The following is a 21,271-nucleotide window of genomic DNA, read 5'->3' as shown; positions in this document are numbered from 1 at the left end:
AAGGCCAGCCTGGTCTACACAGGGAGTTCCAGGCCAGCTGGGGCTATAGAGAGACCCTGTCTCAAAAAGACCAAAAAAAAAAAAAAATCATAGGTTCACATGTATGTGTCTAAAAATGGCTGTGTAGAAACAGAAGGTTTTAGATAGCCAGGAGTGTCAGAGCATGTGAGCGAGTAGACGGGCTGTCAAAGAGGATGTTCACTTGTATGCAACTTACCATTGCTTCTGAGATACTCTCCCCTTCCCTGTGGGCTTTTAGAGTCCAAGGAAGAGGTAGTTTGGTTCCCCCCATGCCCCGAAGGAATGAGGAACCCTGTAGAATCTGCTTCATTTAGAATGCTATCGTGTTTATACCAGTCAAAGGAAGGAAACATTGAGGCCAACAGACTTCTTAGGGAATCCTAATTGAGTGGAATAAGCATTCAGGGCCTCTGGGACAGGAAAGCATGGCTTCTGCCCACCCAGCCTCCCAAAGAGGCTCAGAAAACTGAGCAAAGAGTCCCTTCACAGAACCTGGGAGACTGGCAGCTCACTCACAAGAGGGCAGTGACTGTTCCAACTGAAGAGAAAGAAGAGTGAAAGTAATAAAACTTAGGGCCCCAAAGTGGCAAAAGCCCTGGAACACGGCTGGATCAGAGTTTCAGGGCTGCCCTGCTATGCAGTACAACACTGGCTGCTACTAGGGTGACAACCAAGCTCACAGAGACAACATCAAACAGAGGGTTAGTGTCTGGCTTTTATTGGTTGCTCACGTTTTCTCAAACCCAGCATTAAAAAAGTCACCTGAGGTGGTAGTTTAATAAGAGGTGGAGGTGGGGATGTAACATATCATTTGGGGTAGGATGCCAACATGACATGACAGGTCCTTCACATGTAGTACCAGGCTAAGAGTCCAGCAGCCAGGGCCACACTGGCAGCCAGAATGAACTGGAGGCTGGGTTTCCTCAGCACAGCCATGGCTGTCCAGAAGGGGCAGCTGCTGCCCTCCAGGGCACCTGTACGCAGCACAATAGAAGACATGGCATCAGTGGTGGCCAGTGACACACCCGCCCAGAAATGGTAGCTCCTGAGTCACAACCTACCTTTGTCTTGCTGAGCAGCATAAAAAGGACATTTACGTACGTCTCCCTTCCCATCATGCATGGGGAGCCCGTCCTCCAGGGATTCTCTGGCCAGTATGGAGCCAGCCTGGTCCAGTTCACTGAATATCTGAGAAACAAATCGACTGAGCCATCCCTGAATCATGCAGACTCCTGCCTACCACCCACAGAGGAAATGGAGCCAGGTGCACTTGTCTAGGCCTGCAGACAAACTGAGCAAGCAGCTAGAAAAGTGGGCACTATTCTGCATCTCTGTAGGAGTTCAGGCCATGGTGCTGCTGTTAACTCCATTTTGAGTGCTTACAGCTTTTCTCCCTGATACTAGGGGCTGACCTGAAGACAGAAATCAGCCTCTGCATGCTCAGCTCCACCTGAAGGCTACTTGCCAATTACTCTTTATTTCCTGACAAATTGGGCTTTGAATTTACCAGGCATTGTTTTTCAAACCAATCCTTTCTACTAAAGGAGAAAATTACCCATTCCTCAATCCCAGCATCCTGTGATGAGAGGAAGAGAGCTCCTTTCTCAGCCCCCTTGTGCTGGGGCCTCATCCTTTCCATCACTATCCAAAGGCTTCAAGCCAGGCCTCCCATCTGTGAGCCACACACTGGCCCATGCCCTTTGATGGCTAATTTGATTCCCTTATTTTTCTCTAGGGCACGCAGGAGCACATTTCTCATGCTATCAATGCCCTCTTCAAGGAAGCTTTGGATTTGCTCCCAGTTTTTCTCTGAGGTGCCCCACCCCCAGCCCTCCACGGTAAACCCCCAGGTACCTGCATATTATATTCAAAGGCTTTGTTAGCCTCTTCCACAATTCTTTCTTTGGTCTTCAAGTTCAGATCCAGAGCATTCATCCTGGCCCTGTAGAACTGCTTGAACTGCTGGGCATTGTCCACGTGCTCAAACAGGTAGAATTGGGTCCCCTCCCCAGTGCTGGGGAGTTTCAGTGCCCGCTGGGCCACCTTTTTCAGTACTTGACCTCCTGACAGGTCCCCCATGTAACGAGTGTAAGCATGGGCCACCAGCAGCTCTGGTTCATTCTGCCCTACGTAGTGGATCCGCTCCACATACTTCTGGGCAGCCTCGGAGCACTTTACCTGCTCCTCCCAGTTTTCGCCAAAGAAATACTCCATGTCCTTGGTCAGTGCCTCCTTCCGGTGCAGTTCCATAGGGAAATACAAGGGGGCGAAGGCTGGGTGGTCTTTGTTGCGGTCCATTTCCTCCTCAAGGGCCGAGTATGTAAAGTAAAGTGCAGTAGTGGCCAGCTGTGAGGGTGATGGGAGACAATAGGAAAGGGCTATAGGCCAGGTCAGCAACTCTGGAGCCCACCACCTTGAAGGGACTAGAGAAAAGGCTGCTTGTCCAGCTCCCAAAGACCCAACCTGTGACCCATTTTTATATAGTGAACTACTTAACATACCTAGGAAGTTTCTATAGTTCTTAAAAGAAATGGTAGTGTATTTTTGCTTCTCTTTATATCACTACACTATTTAGGCCAGGAAAGCCAAAGCTTAACACACACACACACACACACACACACACACAGAAAATTTAATGTGGCTGGGCATGGTGGCATATGCCTATAATCTCCAGCATTTGGAAAGCTAAGACAGCAGGATCTAGGGTTGGACGCCCGCCTGGATGCACAGCCAGACCCTGTCTCCAGGAAAAAATATAAAAGGCTTGGCTTCTCCCTCAAAGTCATTGCAGGGCAACTACCTCAGAGGACTAAAGCCACTCCGCCTCCTACCCCATATGAAAGTCAGGAACCCAGTCTCATCTATCTGAGGGCACAAACCTTAAATAGCTCCTTCTTAATGTTTCCTTTCAAGAAGTCCTTGACAAACTGGGTATTTTCTGCCCGGTCATGTGCTTCCTTGGTCCCTTCCTTCAGGAGCTCAGAGAGGTCTGCCATTCTGTAGAGATGGGTTTTGTGTCTAAGTTAGTCCTTTCCAGCCCCCCAAAAGGACCCCAGGTGACCACTTGCTAGACTAGAAATAGGGACTGGTCAGACAGTTCAGCACAAACAGGTGGGCCTTGTTGCTGAGCACAGGGCAAATAGACATGACAATGTGTCAGAGACTGAGGGGACAGATGACTGGTCTCAAAAGTATCTGGATCCAATGTGTCCATTATCTGTTAGGAATCACCTAAATGAATGATGTTTTGCTTCTGTTGCCACCTAGTGGCTGGAGAAAAGCACCTCTAAGACAGCCCAGAAAAGGCTGGATCTCATCTGAAACAGCTTTGCTGCCTTCCTTCCCCTTGGGGCCCAGTCCTTCAGGACATGTGGATGAGCCCAGGTGTGGGAAGATGAGGAGACAACTGATAGAGACCAAGATCTTGATTTTTGTACTGCTTAACTGAATAACACAGGATAAAGTTGTACCAATGAATGGATAAAAAAGAAAAGTATGATCCTAAGGATGATGGCACCTGGGGAGGGGTCATGTGCATCCACACACAGTCCATCTTGTCATTGTGAGAAAAATTTGGTTCCCCCAAATTTTGAGAGAATTTGGTCTAGCCTCCCCTGGCTTCTCTAAGAGATTAATTTGTACCTCCCACCTCCTGAGAATTGGTTTATTACCAATTACTTCAAGATACAAGAAAGAGCTTAGCTAATGACAGGGTTCTAATGAAGAACAGGGCCCAGTAATTTGAGTGTCAGAGAAATTAGCCAGAAAAGGCTGCCCAGTAGGTCTGGAGAGATGGTTAAGAGTACTGGCTGCTCTTACAGAGTACCCTGATTCAATTTTCAGCACCCACATGGTGACTTAAAAACTGTTAACTCCAAGCCGGGCGTGGTGACACACACCTTTGATCCTAGCACTTGGGAGGCAGAGGCAGGCTGATCTTTGTGAGTTTGAGGACAGCCTGGTCTACATAGCGAGTTCCAGGACAGCTGGGGCTACAGGGAGACCCTGTCTCAAAAAGACCAAAAAACCAAAACCAAAAACGGTTAACTCCATTTCCAGGGACTCCACCACCCTCTTCTGGCCTCTGTAGGCATTGCACACACAGGTGCACTTAGATACATACAAGCAAAGCACATTTAAAAAAATACAATAATGAGGATAGCTTTGCAGTTAAGAGCACTGGCTGCTCTTGCAGGGAACTAGGGTTCAATTCCCAGCACCCATATGGTGGCTAGCAATCATCCTTAACTTTAGTTCCAGAGGAATCTGACGCTCTCTTCTGACCTCTGTGGGCAATGCATGATATGCATGCACTTACATACATGTAGGCAGTACACACATACACCAAAAATTTTTTCAATTTTTTTTAATACATTTTAAAAAAAGGCTGCCCAGAGCAGAATTCAGGTTTCACATTTGGGGGGAAAATGATGTTGTGAAAGGAACCAGCTTTGTTCCTGATTACTCCTCCTCAGTCCAGATGAAAAACCACTTAGGTTTTTAAGAAAAAAATTACTACTACCATGAATCCCTCAGCACTCCCAGCAGCATCTGGCCTGCCTCCTTGAGTAAGATTACAGAGGAGTGCAAACCACAGGGCAGAACAGCCCAGGCTGGATATAGGGCCTTCCAGTGCCAACTAAACATCCCAATGTCTACAGCTCAGGGGTGATGACCCTTCCCAAGTATCACCAGAGACTAAACCAGGTATTCTGGACAAATAGAAGCTGAGCCCTCCTGCTGAGATACAGTCAATTCCCATCACTCACTTGATATGGTTTTCCTTTTCTGGGGCCATGGAGTTCTTTTTCTCTGACTCATCTACCCCCTCTGAGGTCTCCACTTCTGAAGACATTGTTGTTCAGTGGTTCCTGCCGCCCTCACTCTGGTCCTGTAAAAATGTAAGAAGCTTATGATTCAGTACTTTTTGTCAATCACTTCCCAAATGCCGATCCATTCTGCTCTCTTTTGAGCCAAAATGATGAAGGAAACAAAACTGTTTTCACAACAAAGTTCTGCCAGTACTGGAACAAATCTGAATATGTACAGATAACAGCATTATAATGATGTTGAACTTGTTCTTAGGCAATATACACTGACGTTCAGATGTAAGGCATGATGTCTACAGTTACTGTCACCACTTCAGAAGGATGTGTGTGGACAAGCAGCTATATGAAAAGGAAGGGAGGGACATTGGGAAACATTCACAAGCAAAAAAGCAAATAAGGCAAAATTCTGACAGTCTGGGTAAAAGGTATCAAGTTCTTTATGCTAGTCTTTTTAAAAATATTGTATTTTTATTTTATGTGAATGTGTATTGCCTGCACATATGTGAGTGCACCCCATGTCGTACAATGCCTCAGAGGTCAGACGAGAGCTTCGGATTCCCCTGGAACTGGAGTTAAAGACGGTTCATAGCCGCCGTGTGAGTGCTGGGAATCCAACCTGGGTCCTCTGTAAGAGCAGTCAGTGCTCTTAACCACTGAGCCATCTCTCCAGCCCCGTATGCTAGTCTTATAATTTCATGTTTGAAATTGTCCAAATAAAAGGCATAAAAGTAAACTACATTTTTTAAAAAGATAAAAAAGCTGCAGCTACTCTCAGCTCAACAAGCAATGTAAGGCTTCCATTTCATCATGTGTCCTACCTACTGGCTGCTGGGTGGCCTTGTGCAGATAGTGGAAGGAGGGTGTTGGCTGGCATTTAGTTAAACCAGACTGTGCCTAGCAGCTCCTCTGTAGAACAAAGCAGCTTACAAGGTGCCTAAGCAAGTCCGCGTTAGCTCCAAATGAGTCACCTAGCAAGCATAATGTCCACAGCCTACTCAGTACTCTGCTGAGGTACAGAAACAGTAAGTTGGCCAGTCAACTCCCATCACCTGCTTTGTTAGCTAGGGAAATACAGTAATACAACAAGCTCATTTTCCATCCCTGGAGGCTTCCACTGTAGCAGTGGGGTGGGTGGGGGCACTCAGAGAACTTTCTAGATGAACAATGTAGCACAATAGTATAAGCAAATCACAAAGATTAAACTGCCAACACAGGAGCCAAGGCCTTCCTCTTGTACTTTGAAGTTTAGTGAAATCTGAGAATTCTCAAAAAATAAACTGCACAGTATAGAATAGAACATTCCCTTAACTCCAAAGCAAACATTTTTTCCACACAATGCTAATGAATTAATTATCTGGTATACAAAGTTGTTCAGAAGAATGTAAAGGCAGACAGTCATCAAGAATCCATATAAACCTAGCCTGGTGGTACACACAGGAGGCAGAGTCAGGCAGATCTCTCTGAGATCAAGACCAGCCTGGTCTACAAAGGGAGTTCCAGGCCAGCTGGGGCTACAGACAGACCCTGTCTCAAAAATAAGAACAAAAATGGGCTGGAGGTGGTCCAGTGGTTAAGAGCACTGGCTGCTCTTGCAGATTCCCAGCACCCATATGGAGGCTAATAACCATCTGTAACTCCAGTTCCAGGGGATCCAATGCCTTCTTCTGGCCTCTGAAGACATTGTATAACACCAGTACATTTAACATATATGGAGGCAAAACACTCACACACATTAAAATAAGAATAAATAAAAATTAAAACACAAAGAATGGAATGTAGAGTGGCTTTCTGGAAAAGGACCCTCAACAATATAAGGGATTCAGGATTGGGGAGGGGCCCTGCAGATCAAAGAATAGTATGAAAAAGAGTACAAGGTTGCCTCGCTATGTTCCTCTAAGAAGCTGGAACAGGCTTTGCCAACTGTGGGGTAAGCCCTACATGGGTCTTCACAGGACCTGCACAAAACTGACTTGCATGCTTATGATCCCGGCACAGGAGAGGCAGTGGCAGGAGGATCACTGCAAGTTCAAGGCCAGACTCTCAGGGCCACAGGGAAAAGACTTATCTCACAAAACCAAACCAAACAGAAAGGAAGGGTGACAGGGGAAATAATCCTTAAAAACTATAAATCCCAGCACTCGGGAGGCAGAGGCAGGCTACATAGTGAGTTCCAGGGCAACTGGGTCACAGGGAGACCCTGTCTCAAAAGGACCAAAAAAAAAAAAAAAATTTTCCTTACCAAAATAAATAATAAACACTAGAAAACAAATCATACAGCCTAACAAGGTTATGAGTTACTTAAAGAACAATAAACAATGGAATGCTAGCATAACTCTGACAAGCTGATAACTACATTAATACACAGAATGTACATTTAAAAAAAGAAAAAAATCGCCAGGCATGGTGTACACACCTTTTATTTCAGCACTAGGGAGGCAGAGGCAGGTGAATCTGTGAGTTCAAGGATAGCCTGGTCTGCATAGTGAGCTCCAGGCCATCTGGGGCTACAGGGAACCCTGTCTCAAAAAGACCAAAGGAAAAAAAAAAAATCCAGCCAGGAGTGGTGGCACATACCTTTAATCCCAGCCCTCAGGAAGCAGAGGCAGGCAGATCTCTGAGATGGAGGCCAAGCCTGGTCTATATAGCAAGTTCTAGGTCAGATGGAATTATAAGGAAACCCTGTCTCCAAAAAACCCAAAACAAAACTCAAACCACTAACTACAACTATATACAATATCTACAATATAGGGATGGGGGTGTAGCTCAGAGGTAGAGCACAGTGCTTGCCTAGCATGCACACAGCCCTGGATTCCATTCTCAGTACTGGAGGGGGAAAAAAGTATAGTATATAAGTATACTAACAATGACTGGGAATTTAGAAAGCTCTGAAATCTTAGATTTTGTTGGATTACTTAGCCAACTGGCTTTTTCTTTTATATAAAGTGGTTTGAGCCTATTGGAAGGAAAAGACAGCAAAAAGGAAACCAGAGACACAAACTGTTATAAGCAAACCAATCATCTGCCCTGAATTAGTCAACAGGAAGTCAGTCTGTGGCCCCTCTGCTATCACAAGTTCTGGGAAGATCACTCTGTCTCCCACTTTCCAAAAACTGTGACTACTCCATAATTCTCATACTTCCCAGCTGTTTGCCAAATCAGCTACAGTTTTCATTCCGATCTGAGCAAAGCTGCAAGTTCCTATCACAAAGACTTCCAGAAGGAGGTTCCTGCAGACCCACCAAGAAGATCCAGAACACCTATCTCAAAGCTGCTGCTACCAGTAAATCACCGTTTCAAGGTACTAGGGCTTCTGAACACAACTTATTTAAAAAAAAAAAAAAAAACCTCTTTGTGGAGATGTAAATGCAGCAAATTTAAGGTCAGGTAGATTGAGGTACTGCTGCCAAGCAGAAATATAACTGAAGTACTATGTTATGATTCACTTCCCATTTAGTGATTTAAAGAACAATAAAGACTTTTTTTTTTTTTTGTCTTTTTGAGACAGGGTCTCCCTGTAGCCCCAGCTGTCCTGGAACTCACTATGTAGACCAGGCTGGCCTCTGCCTCCCAAGGGCTGGGATTAAAGGCGTGTGCCACCACGCCTGGCCTCAAAGACTTCTTTTGTTCATTTTTCACAGGACTTGGCTAAGCTCAGCTAGCACAGAGAGGAGGCAATGGCAGGGTGACCTGCCCCGCCTCCCAACCCCCCACCCCTGTGGTAATTGTAACAATGCTGCTAGCCTGGCTCACTGGGTAGGGACAATCAGCAATGAAGAGCTGATGCCTATGACATGAGATATTGTTATCCCACAAGCACAGGAGACACTAAGTGACTGCTCAGAGCAATCTGCATTAAGACTTGGTTGTAGTTCCCTACTTGAACAGTTTTCTGTTGGGCATAAGGCTTATCATCAATCCCTGAGTCCTCTGCCTACTTCCTAGAAGGCTATCTTGCAGCTAAGAGTTCACTCCTATATAGAACTGAAACATGTGACTGTCCCCAGTTAAACCAGAAGCTTCCTACAGGACAGATCAGGATTTCCCTTAGACTCTTGTTTATCAAGGTCCAGGATCACAGCCCAGCACCCTATGGAGCCTCCAACCTGGGCTGTAACTGATAGAATGCACACATAGAATTCATTGTGAATACAAGCTAAATGAGGGGTGTGTGTTGTTTCCATTTCTTGTTTATTGCTAATAATGTTGCAAAGAACATAGGATTACACATATTTGTTTGGCACAGTGAGTATTTCTTTTGGATACATACCGGGTAGTAATACTGTTGTATTATATGGTAATTCTCATTCTACTTGCAAACCTACAATATGGCAAACATATGCCAGGGCTACAGTGGAAGGAAAAGGAGGAGAGGAGAAGTCAAAGGCAGATGGATACATCTCTTCAGAGCCCCTAAATCTCTCTGGTTCTCTACAGTTTTTCATATGTAAAATATAATAATACCTGCCCAGTGTTCAATACTATAAGATTATTTGAAGGATCAAAAATGGTTATTATGAAAATAATTTGTTAAAATTAGTAAGCCAAATAAGATATGTGCCAATTAAAAATAGCAAAGTTTTTCAAACATTATGAAAGAAATTGAGAATGAATGTGGAGTTCATTCTGACTCACTAGCAACCCTAAGAGATAGAAATATATTAGGTACCCCAAGGTGAGCTTTTCAGACCATGCCAGGATACTGTGAAATGATCAACAGAATAAGCCCAGTTCCTGAAGGAGAAGATCTTGGTCCTTAATATCATTTAAAATCCAGCACTGGTACCTGTCTGTAATCTCAGTACTTGGGAAGTGGAAAAAGGACTGCTGAAAGTTTCAAGGCCAGCCTGATCTACACAATGAATTCCAGGCCAGCCAGGGTTACAACAAAACCCAGCCTCAAAACAAAATCAAACCAGAATAAACAACAAAACAAAACAAACCACCAAGAAGGAGTTGTAAAATCCAGCATTTATAAAAATCGTGGGCTGGAGAGATGGTGTAGCAGTTAAAAGCACTGGATACTCTTGCAGAGCTGACCCAGGTTCAGTTCCTAGCACCCACATGGCTGCTAACAACCATCTGTAACTCTAGTTCCAGGGGATCCAATACCGCTGGCCTCCATGGGCGGGGACACACACACACACACACACACACACACACACACACGATTAAGTCTTAAAGCCAGGTGTGGTTGTGCACACCTTTAATCCTAGTACTTGGGAGGCAGAGGCAGGCAGATCTCTGTGCGTTCAAGGCCAGCCTGGTCTACATAGTGAGTTCCAGGATAGCTGGGGCTACAGGGAGACCCTGTCTCAAAAAGACCAAAAAAAAAAAAAAAAAAAAAAAAAAAAAAGAATAAGCAGCTGGCAAGGCCCTGGGTTCAATCCCCAGCTGGGCTCAGTAAACTGGGCATGGTGGCACATGCCTATAATCCCAGCACTTGGGAGGTAGAAGCAAGAGGAACAGGAATCAGGAGTTCAAGGTCATACTTAGATATACAGGAGTTCAAGTCCTCTGAAACACTGAGGAAGAATTAGAAGTCCAGCAAATTCAGGTAATTCTGGGCATGTCACACCAAAGGACTCCATCCTCCTGTGGCTGTATGAGGTACAACATGTTATCAAGGCAGGATTGAATACCCACACCACTGAATACCCACAACATGTGATCAAGGCAGGACTGAATACCCACAACATGTGATCAAGGCAGGATTGAATCCCATCAATGCCAGCTCAGATAAATGTTGGCTGAGTCTGTTGCTGGGGGCAGTAGACCACTAAATCAGTTCTAACCCAACAAGGCATCTGATAACAGGGGCCTCAACACCACAAGGAAACCACATTATCTAGGTCAACAATTCTGAGTTTCTAGAATAAATGGCTTGAGGTCTCTGAATTCTGGCACTGCCAATCCTCAGGAAATCTGATATATAAGCCTTGCCCTGTCTTCATTTCAATTTGTCTTGGGAATCCTAAAGTTCATGGAATGGATGACTATTAACCTCTTGATAAAGAGCAGGATCAGACCAGAAATCCTGGAAAAGTAAGGACTCTAAGACAAAAAAACTTAAGAGTCAGATTTATGAAACATACTGTTGCAAATCTGGGCAAGAAACAAGAAAGGCAACTGTACAGGTTAGGGATTAGTCCTGTAGTAGAGCATTTTCCTAGTATTCTTGAGGTCCTAAATTCCACCCCCAGCACTGAAAAAACAAAGAACAAAAAAAGCAAGCTGGGGATGGTGGTGTATACTTGCAGTCTCAGTACTGGGGAGGCTAAGGCAGGAGGATCAAAAGTTTAAAACCAACCTGAGCTACAGATAATGAGACCCTATCTCAAAATATTAAAAACAATAAAAAAGCCAAAGGTATCAACCTCTTAGAAACTTCAATAAATGGCATCAGCTCAGAAAGACCAAGGCTTCTTCCACAAGTACTTTTCACTGGGGAAAGTAGATATGCTCATCTCTAGTATATCCAAATACAACTGTGCAAGGAATCCAAGAAGACACCAAAGATGCACTCAAACACACATGGAGAAGGGGCCTGGAAATGACTGTTGGGATGATTAGGAGTCCTAGTACAGAGTTTTCCTACTTGTCCAGCATGTGTAAGATGTTAGGTTAGATCCTCACAGACCCACAGCAGGAGAGCCAAAGAAAGAGCCTGCCTTCCTACAATAAATGACCCTGTTCCCTGATTCGTGCCTCCAACTGTAAGGAGACAACAGGTCATAAGAAGCATGGAAGTTGCACATGGGGCCCTGGCTGCATTCTAAAATGATTTGGGAAGGATTTTTTTTTTAATTTTATGTGTATGCGTGTATTCCCTGCATGTAGGTAAGTGCACCTGTGTTGCATAGTGCCTGCGGAGGTCAGAAGAGGCTGTCGGATCCCCTGGGACTGGAGTTACAGATAGTTGTTAGCTGCCATGTGGGTGTTGGGATTTGAACCGAGGTCTTCTGCAAGAACAACCAGTGTTCTTAACCACTGAGCCATCTCTCCAGCCCTGGGAAGGAATCTTTTAAGAACAAAACCTACAGAAGAAATGCTGATGAAACCTTCCATCAACCCTAGGAACCATTAAGAAAAAGTTCTGCCAACTTTCAACAAGCTTGAAACCATGTGTCCTGTGGATAGTCATCTACCAACTTTCACTTGTCACCTTTAGCTTCAGTTTCCATCAAACAAGAACTGTGGAGCTCGAAAGATGGCTCAGTGGTTAAGAGCACTGGCTGCTCTTGCAGAAGACCTGGGTTTAGTTCCCAAAACCCACATGGCAGCTAACAACTGGAACTCCAGTTCCATGGGAATCTGTGGGCATTGCATGACACAAGTGCACTTACATAAATGCAGGCAATACACTCATAAAATAAAAACAAGAACTGAGTCATAAGATCAAGATACATTTTATACACATATGATATTGTCAAAGAATAAATAGAAGATAGTTTTAAAATGTGAGTCACATTTGGGGTTGGAAGCAAAAGAGTCAACAATTAGGAAGGAAAAGAAACTAAGATAAAGAGAAATTAACATGACTGTGGTTATTTAGGAAGTTAATACTCAAGTTGGAACTAAACCTGAGTCATTTGAAATTCAAGAGATTCTGTATCCCCAACCAATTTTCATTGGTTCATGAATGTGAGCTTTAGTGTGGTGGTTGCCACAGACTACAAGCTACATGAAAACTGTGGCTACACACCCCACACCATACATTTATTCCCACAGTGAAAACATTAAAAAATGGCTTGTGGTTTGTTGTTTTAGGATGAAAAGTTACCATGACCCTATTATTTCTGAATAATAAATGCTCAGGCTTCCATTTGAAGATTCAGAGTTGGGGGCTTGAGAGATGGCTCAATGGGTAAAGTCCCTGCTGCATAAGCATTGAGTACCTGAGTTCAGATCCCCAGTACCCACATAAAATAGGGGACCCATCTGTAACCCCAGTGCTTGGGGTGGGGGGTAAGACAGGCAGATATCTCTGTAACTCACTGGCCAGCCAGCAGAGCCAAATTAGTAAGCAACAAATTCAGGGAGAGAACCTGTTTCACAAAATATGGTAGAGAGCAAAAAAGGTGGAGATTGAGGAAGATACTTGATGTCAATCTCTGTCCTCACACACACGCACATACCTACACCAATCTCTCTCTCTCTTTCTCCCTCTCCCCCCTTCCCCCTCCCCCTCCCTCTCTCCCTCCCTCCCTCCCTTTCTCTCTCTCTCTGAAGCTGCTGCTTCTTATCCCCAAAAGACCTACGTTGACTCCCTCAGAGTATACAACCCAAGATGACTGTTCCTTGGTAAGGCCTACTTTTGTTAACTAAGATGGCAACTCAAGGTGGTCCCAAAGGGGGAGATGGCACACCCCAACACTCACTGCCTGGAGAGAAGCAGCCAGACCTACCAGGCTTTTGGTGGACAATCAAATCAGAGGTTCTGAAGCATCCCTACACCATGAGAGGTCACAATAGGATCTGCACCATCTCTATAGCACCCACTGCCATAGCAACTAGAGACAAACAAGATCTGGTTTCAAGAACCTGGAAATGTGTCAACTGTGTATTGAGTAGTTAAAAAATCTAAGCAGTTCATTCTACCTTTGAAAACGTATGCTTCTTGGAAATGGCAAAAAGGATTTTGTTTTGTTTTGTTTTTAAAAAGGCTAACAGAGGGGCTAGAGAGATGGCTCAGTGGTTAAGCGCACTGGCTACTCTTGTAGAGGACCCGGGTTCAATTCCCAGCACCCACATGGTGGCTACAAACTGTCCTCAACTCCAGTTCCAGGGGCATCCAAAGCTCTCTTCTGACCTCTGCAGCACTGCATGACACAGGTGCACTCACATACATGCAGGCAATATACTCATACACATAAAATAATAAATATTTTTTTTAAAAGGCTAACAGTAGCTGGGTGTGGTGGCGCACGCCTGTAGTCCCTGCACTTGGGAGGCAGAGGCAGGCGGATCTCTGTGAGTTCAAGGCCAGCCTGGTCTACATAGTGAGTTCCAGAACAGCTGGGGCTACAGGGAGACCCTGCTTCAAAAAGACAAAAAAAAAAAAGCTAACAGAAAGTTCCTGTAAGATTAGCAATTCTACAAGACAAAACTCTCATCAACTGGCATCTCCATTTTTCACGCTGGCTCTGTAAAGGACCTATATCTGCTTCTCCAGGCCTAGAGCATCAGGAATTATTCTGTGGCTTCCTGACAATGGCATGCCTAAGAGCAAGAATAACTATGCTTTGTCCTACACAGCATTGTATCTGTGGTGGCAGGAAATCAAGTGTGGCTACTGGCCTGAGAGTAAAAGAGTGGCTGGGCATGGTAGTGCATATCTTTTAAGGCCAACACTGGAGAGACAGAGACAGGCAGATCTCTGTGAGTTTGAGGGCTATCCTGTTAAACAGTGAGTTCCAGGCCAGTTAGTGCTACATACCGTTGCCAGCAAGTGCTGTCTATGCTTGAGGGACAGTCAGAGGAAGCACTTCCATCTTATCCTTTTACTTCCTACTTTAATATGCAAGGCACCAGGAATCCTTAGGAACAGAATCATCAACTGCGTATTTCTCTCAGTAAAAAAGGGCAAAGGCAGGCGAATCTCTGTGAGCTCAAGGCCAGCCTGGTCTACATAGTGAGTTCCAGGCTAGCTGGGGCTACTGGGAGACCCTGTCTCAAAAAAAAAAAAGAAAGAAAGAAAAAAAGGCTTATTTATATATGGACAACTATGCACCACAGGAGAAGCCACACACTAACTGTTATTGCAGAAGACCTGGGTTCAATTCCCAGAACTCACATGGCAGCTAACAACCATTTGTAATTACAGTTCCAAGGGATCCAATGCCCTCTTGTAACCTCTGTGAGCATTGCACAACATGGGTGCACTTATATACATGGAGGCAATACACTCATACACATAAAATAAAAATAAATTTTTTAAAAAGCCTCTCAGAGGACTACAGAGATGGCTCAGCAGTTCAGAGCATGGACTGCTTTTGCAGAGAATCTGAACTCAGCTCTCAACACATCAGGCAGCTCCCAACTGCCTATAACTTAAGCTCCTGGTGGGGATCCATCCCTCTCTTCTGACCTCCGAAGGCATTGCACTAACATGAACAAATCCTTACTCAAACACACACATATACATATATATATATATACATATATACATGCAGGCAAAACACTTATAACCATAAAATAAAAATAAATCTTAAAAAGAAAATTAAAATCTTGAAAGTCTCAAAATGCAAGTCAACATATAGGATGATCTCTAACCAAATTAAACTTTGGGGCAGGGGGCGCTGAGGATTGAACTCAAGAGTCTTACGCACACAAATGTTCTCTTTCATTTTAAGTGCAAATGTTTTTTGAATTTTTTGCAGACAAGGCATTCATACACATAAAAAGTTTTTAATTGCACTTAAAATAAAAAAGAGCATGTGTTGCTCTTGCAGAGGACCTGGGTTTAGTTCCCATGGTAACTTCACAACTATCCATATAGTTCCAGGGGATCTAATACCCTCTTCTGGCCTCCACGGGCACCATGAATGCATGCAGTACACATATATACATGCAGGCAAAGCACTCATAAAATAAGAATAAATCTTTGAAAAGAGAAAGAGTCTTCTTTTTGTTTGTTTTTTTGGGTCCCTACAGCCGGGGCTGACCTGGAACTCTCTATGTAGAGCAGGGTGGCCTTGAACTCATGCCCAGCTGAAAAATGCAGTCTTAAAAGCCTAAGAACTAGGCTGGGTGTGGTGGTGCAAGCCTTTAATCCCAGCACTTGGGAGACAAGAGACAAGATATCTGTGAGTTCAAGGCCAGCCTGGTCTACATAGTGAGTTCCAGGACAGCTGGGGCTACAGGGAGACCCTGTCTCAAAAAAGACCCCCCCCGAAAAAAAAAAAACCTAAGAACTAACATACAGGGATGATCTATAACCTAATCACTTTTTTTTTTTCTCTAAGGACCAAACCCAGAGCCTCATGCCTAGAAGGTAAGCATTCTATCAAATTACCTATATCTCTAGTCAAACTATAAGAAAAATCATAGCCATTCCTAAATTTCATTGTTAGTAACAAATTACCGACAACACATTTCACGACCATACTTTAAAGGCAGAAAATCAAAGTGACCTAGTAATTATTTAGCAAAAGAACCTTCAACTAGTCTTTTCTTTCTTTTTTTTTTTTTTTTTTTTTTTTTGTTTTTTTTTGGTATTTTTGAGGCAGGGTCTCCCTGTAGCCCCAGCTGGCCTGGCTATGTAGACCAGGCTGGCCTGGAACTGCCTCTGCCTCCCCAGCAGGAAAGATTAAAGGTGTGCAACCACCACCCGGCCTTATTCAACTAGATTTTTAGGATTGAAGGGGAAAGGTACCAAGCTGTCCTGCATTACTTAATCTGTGTGAGAAATGTAGGAACTATGTTTTTTTCCTCACTAGGTGATTCCCAGAACGTAGCCTCTCCAACCCAACAATCACTTTAGTGAATCAGCATCTGCACTAATGTAGTATGTAACAATTAATTTAGACACACATTTCAGTATTTGTATCACACTATGTATCCTATGATCCAAAGACAGAATCCCTGTCTGAAAATTTCTAGAAGATGAGTTCACCATGTCTAATAGCAGGTATGTACCCTGACATCCGTCCTGAACAGCATAGTCTAAAATGTTGTTACAATACACAAGGAGCTAGCTGGGTATGGTGGCCTATACCTTTAATCCCCACACTCCAGAGGCAGAGGCAAGCATATCTCTGTGAGTTCGAGGCCAGTCTGGTCTACATAGTGAGTTCTAGATCAGCTGGGGCTACAGGGAGACCCTGTCTCAAAAAGAAAAAAAAGTGTTGGAGCTTTGGCAGTGTACTGGATGAAGCTTTTTAAATTCCACCTGCCGGTAGGCATTCAACAAAAGCTAAATGAAACGGATCAACCAACAAGAAAGTCTACTGGCTATGTGGTTAAAGCATATGCTTTTGATGCTCACAACCAAGAGCAAACTCTGGTTCTACCACAGACTGAGTTCCTTGGGATCAGCTACATAATTTCTGAGCTTTTCTCTGTAGTAACAATTCTGCAAGGTAGTTATGAGAAATCAAATGAATTCTAAATCTGTCAAGTTACAGGGTATGGTAACACACACCTGAAATAAATAAAGCCTTCATCCTATGTTTTTTGTCTTTTTTTTAAAGATAATGTTTCACCTAGCTTAGACTGGTCTCATACTCATTATATAGCCAAGGATGACCTTGAACTCCAAGTGCCAAGATTACAAGAGATATCACTATACCCTGCACCAGCCTCAGAATTCATTAACCTTTTGGCTACCAAAGGGATTACATTTACACTTGACTATGGCCAGAAACATCCAAAGAGGTTTTTGTTTTGTTTTCTTCAAGGAGTGAAAAGCTGAATTATGAACTTTACTCTCAAACACACAATTCCAATTTCTAAAAACTGCCTTCTGGAGGAGTGATATTCCAGTTTTTGGTGCACTCCTAATGTAGAGTCCAGAGTGCTACAGAGTCAGCTATTAAAAGCGAATGCCAGGTGTAATGGTACACACACCTTTAATCCCAGCACTTGGGAGGCGGATTTCTGTGAGTTCCAGGCCAGCCCAGGCTACATAGCGAGACCCTGTTTAAAAAAGGGGGAGGGGTATCTTTTTTTAAAAATCAAGGTATGCCCAAATATCTATCCAGATCTGATAGTTTTATACTTCTGCTGAGGGTAAGTTAAAGACAATTAATGCTTGATGTTCTGTAACTCCCCAATATTGCCATTTCTAGAGTGCTCATATCTTTCACTCTGGTGATTCAACAGCATCTTAACTGACTGCCCCAAGCAAAGAAAAAAGACAAATCACGTCAGACAATGGAGGAAACACAGGATTTCCTTTTCATAACCTCAGCTGGGTTTAATGAGCTTGCAACTTTCCAAGGCCCACAGTCCCACACCCTTACAGTGTTTTGGTTGAAGTTTTGTATTTGAAAGCAACTTCCAATTTTATTAAGTGAACTTATAAATGTCCTGAACTGTAAACTCCTAATAAACAAAAATTATGCCTTGTGATGTTTCTTCAAAAACAATTCTGAATAAACACTTTTTCTAAAGAAACTAAAAAAGTTTAGGAACACTATAATCAAAACACACTCATTAGGCTGGGTACTACGGTGCAAGCCTATAATCCTAGCAGTTAGGGGGCTGAGGCAGGAGACTCTAAAACTCTGCCAGCCTGACTTAAATAGCAAGAACCCCTTCTCAACAAACAAAGTAAAACAAAACACTGGTTAGGAATGAGGGTTCAATGGTAAAGCATGTGGTCAGCATGCACAAGGCCAGTTCAATCCCTATCACCAAAAATTAACATACAATGAAGGTAAAAGTATACACACACAGGTAGTTTATGAACACCATATCAGAAATGTAAAAGCACAAAACCAATAAATAGACTCATTTCCTTCTACATGACTGGGCTTTTTTTTTGAGGGGGAGGGGGGGTGTTCTGAGTGGGGCAAGACTTGTGACAGGGTCCCCCTGTAGCTCCAGCTGACCTGGAACTCCCTGTAGATCAGGCTAGCCTCAATCTCACAGAGATTCGCCTGCCTCTGCCTCCAGAGTGGTCGGATTAAAGGCATGCACCACCATGCCTGGCCATGACTGGGCTCTTTTTAGGGAGAGCAAGACCACTTAAACAACATAACCATACTAATCTCTACATCTCCATTTCGAAAAGAGCACAGGATCTCCACGAAGCAAATCAACTTTAAAATCATTTGTCATTTTTTTAGTTGTGGGATGTAAGTCAAGTTACTTCACAAGAGTCTTTCAACGATCTCATTTTAAAAGTAGGAAAACTGCCAGGTGTGGTGGCACCGGCCTTTAATCCCAGAACTCGGGAGGCAGAGGCAGATGGATCTCTGTGAGTTCAAGGCCAGCCTGATCTACATAGTGAGTTCCAGGACAGCTGGAGCTACAGAGAGACCCTGTCTCAAAGAGACCGGGAAAAAAAAAAGAAAATGGCCAGTGATGCAGGCCCAACCAGTGAGAGAAGGGAAAGTCCACAAGCTTAGGAAGCTATCACGGGTAGATTCTGGGACGTGCTCTGGACATATCCCCATTCCCCTTGTAGCTAAGGTGACTGAAGGCCACCTTTAGGGAAACAAAAAAAAGCTGCATCAAACCAAACTGATACTAAAAACAAGACCCTGTATATGGTGGTTGGAATGTGACCTGTCCCCACTGGCTCCTATGTTTGAACACTTGGTCCCCAGCTGGTGGTACTGTTTGGGAAGGCTATGGAACCTAAAGGAGGTGGAGGCTTGCTGCAGGAAGTGGGTCACTGGGGGTGGGCTTTTAGGTTTAATAGCCTTGCCCCACCTCCTGCTCTCTGGCCTCAAACTTGGGCTCCTCCTACCTCTACCTTGCTAGCCACTTGGATTTTTCAAAGTTAGGTATCTCCAGATGTGGACAGTTGGATGGTGACCACCCTGGTGGCAGATGGACTGCTCTATCAAGAACCCAGGTTTGCTCAGCATCCCAGGAAGCTTCAGTTAATGCTTCTCCTATGATATTGTTTCCTAGCCTATGCCCACCACATCTCTATGCAAGGAAAGAACACCCAGTCAAGCCCCTGAGTTCTAACCTTGCTGACATTAACGTGTACGGGAGTACTGGACTTCTTTGGACTTGGACTTCCTCACCATACAATTAAAGGATTAAAAAAAAACAACTGAACTCCATAGAACCCTAAGATTCCTAAATTTTCCCCAAACAAGAAAATTTAAATGAGGGGTGAAGGGTAGAATAAAAGTAATCTGGGATTTAGAGACCCAACTCTCGATCTTTTCCAATAACCAAGCAGCTGGGTTTTGCTTTCTTTGTATCTTGAATTTCAATAAGAATTTTGCTGGGCAGATTACTAAACTAACCGGTTATTTTTTGGGGTTGGGGAGATGGCTCAGTGGGTAAAGGGACTTGTTGTGAAGGCAAAAGGACCTGAGTTCAAATCCCCAGTACTCATGTAAAACCTGGGCATGGCCTGCACAGGCCTATAACCCCAGTTTTGGATGGAGACAAGTGGACCCCAGGAGCTTGCTGTACAGTCAGCCTAGCCCAAACAGTGAACTTCAGGTTCAATGACAAAAAAAAAAAAAAAAAAAAAAAAAAAAAAAAGGTAGGAAAACAAACTATCGACTCACATGGTTTTAGAAAGGGCTTAAGAGCAAGAGGTCTTGCTCAGCTGGTGAGCATTATATGGTGTTTATTTCTTTCTATAACACTCCCCCTTGTAGTTTCATGGCACCAGCAATATAACACAGAAAGGATAAGCAGCCACAGGGCACAACAACCAGTTCTTCAGAACCAATTCAAATAGCATAACACAGCCTTGTGCAAACACTATGCAAGACGGTCCTGGCAGCTTTGACAGGACAATTAAGTCACTGAGAACCTTGTGCTTAGGTGACAGATGACCACCCGGTCCAGACCAACTGGGCTGAGTCCTCCTGATTATACACTCTGCACCAAAGGTCACTCCTGAAGTCCCGTGTCCACCCCCCACCCCACCCCCCGGTTATTCCCAGGGATCCTCTCACCCAGGTGAGTCACTGGAGGGGCAGCCACTGAGGCCACACGCCAGGCTCCAGTCGCGGGCTCTACCCGGACCTCAAGTGGGCCCAATGCTGGGCTGCACTAACCGCGACCCGGGGGTCACCCTGTCCAGAGAGGGCTCGGCCCCGCGGGGACACCCGAGGACGGTCGGGCCTGACGCGCAAAGGTCGTCCAGAGCGGCGCCCGGGGTTTCCGGCTTTCCAGCCAAGCCCGGCCTGCCCGGTCCCCTCCATCTCCCTCTCCCTCTCCCTAGCCTTACTCTGCTTCCGGTCGCCCCCTGCCCGGATGTCCCCTCAAGCCGGCGGCCGGGAGGGACCTCCGCCGGGCGAGGGCCCGCTGACGACCCGGGGCAAGGCCAAGGACAGCGCGGGCCACTCACCCGCAGCCGTTCCGCTCCGCGCCGCAGGTCAGTCGCTCTCCTCAGTGACTCCCTCAGCGCCGCCACAGCCCAGTGAGGACGACGCGACGTGCGCACGCAGCGCGGGGGCGGGGCCTCCATAAGTCCCGCCCTGAGGCGGGAAGCCGCAGTCAGGACGCAAGTGGCTGCCGGCATCCGGCTTCCATTCTGCAGGAATTGAGGCTCATCTGAAGGATCGGTGTCAACAAAAGGAACTGTGGGCCTGGTATCCCCTGCGCTAGATAACTGCCATTAGTTCAAGGCCAGCGTAGGCTGCAATTAAGACTGTAGAAAACAGGATTGGGAATGTAGCTCAGTGGAAAAGAATTGGATTATTTTTTTTTGGTCTTTTTGGCCCCAGCTGGCCTAGAACTCACTAATGTAGGCCAGGCTGGCCTCGAACTCACAGAGA

The 21,271-nt window shown here is 44.8% G+C and overlaps 1 protein-coding gene across 2 annotated transcripts; it reads right to left on the bottom strand.

The window, feature by feature from the left end:
- Positions 1 to 718: 718 nt before the first annotated feature.
- Positions 719 to 20,970, bottom strand: Hmox2 (heme oxygenase 2). 2 transcript variants are annotated; one of them, XM_008846364.2, is made up of 6 exons: positions 20,842 to 20,970; positions 4,791 to 4,912; positions 2,901 to 3,018; positions 1,876 to 2,367; positions 1,083 to 1,209; positions 719 to 995 (listed from the first exon to the last, which is right to left on the bottom strand). In XM_008846364.2, the coding sequence occupies exons 2-6, from the start codon at positions 4,874 to 4,876 to the stop codon at positions 868 to 870; spliced, it is 951 nt and encodes a 316-aa protein (XP_008844586.1). In that variant the 5' UTR covers positions 4,877 to 4,912; positions 20,842 to 20,970; the 3' UTR covers positions 719 to 867. The 2 variants fall into 2 exon arrangements, with proteins under 2 accessions (XP_008844586.1, XP_029426106.1); XM_029570246.1 differs by having other exon boundaries at positions 20,722 to 20,858.
- Between the last annotated feature and the right edge of the window lie 301 nt (positions 20,971 to 21,271).

The sequence above is a fragment of the Nannospalax galili genome, unplaced genomic scaffold, assembly GCF_000622305.1.
Source record: "Nannospalax galili isolate Female #2095 unplaced genomic scaffold, S.galili_v1.0 scaffold471, whole genome shotgun sequence".
In the NCBI taxonomy this organism is placed as follows: Eukaryota; Metazoa; Chordata; class Mammalia; order Rodentia; family Spalacidae; genus Nannospalax; species Nannospalax galili.
Note: the sequence above shows the minus strand (reverse complement) of the source record. Positions and strands in the feature narration are given on the sequence as shown.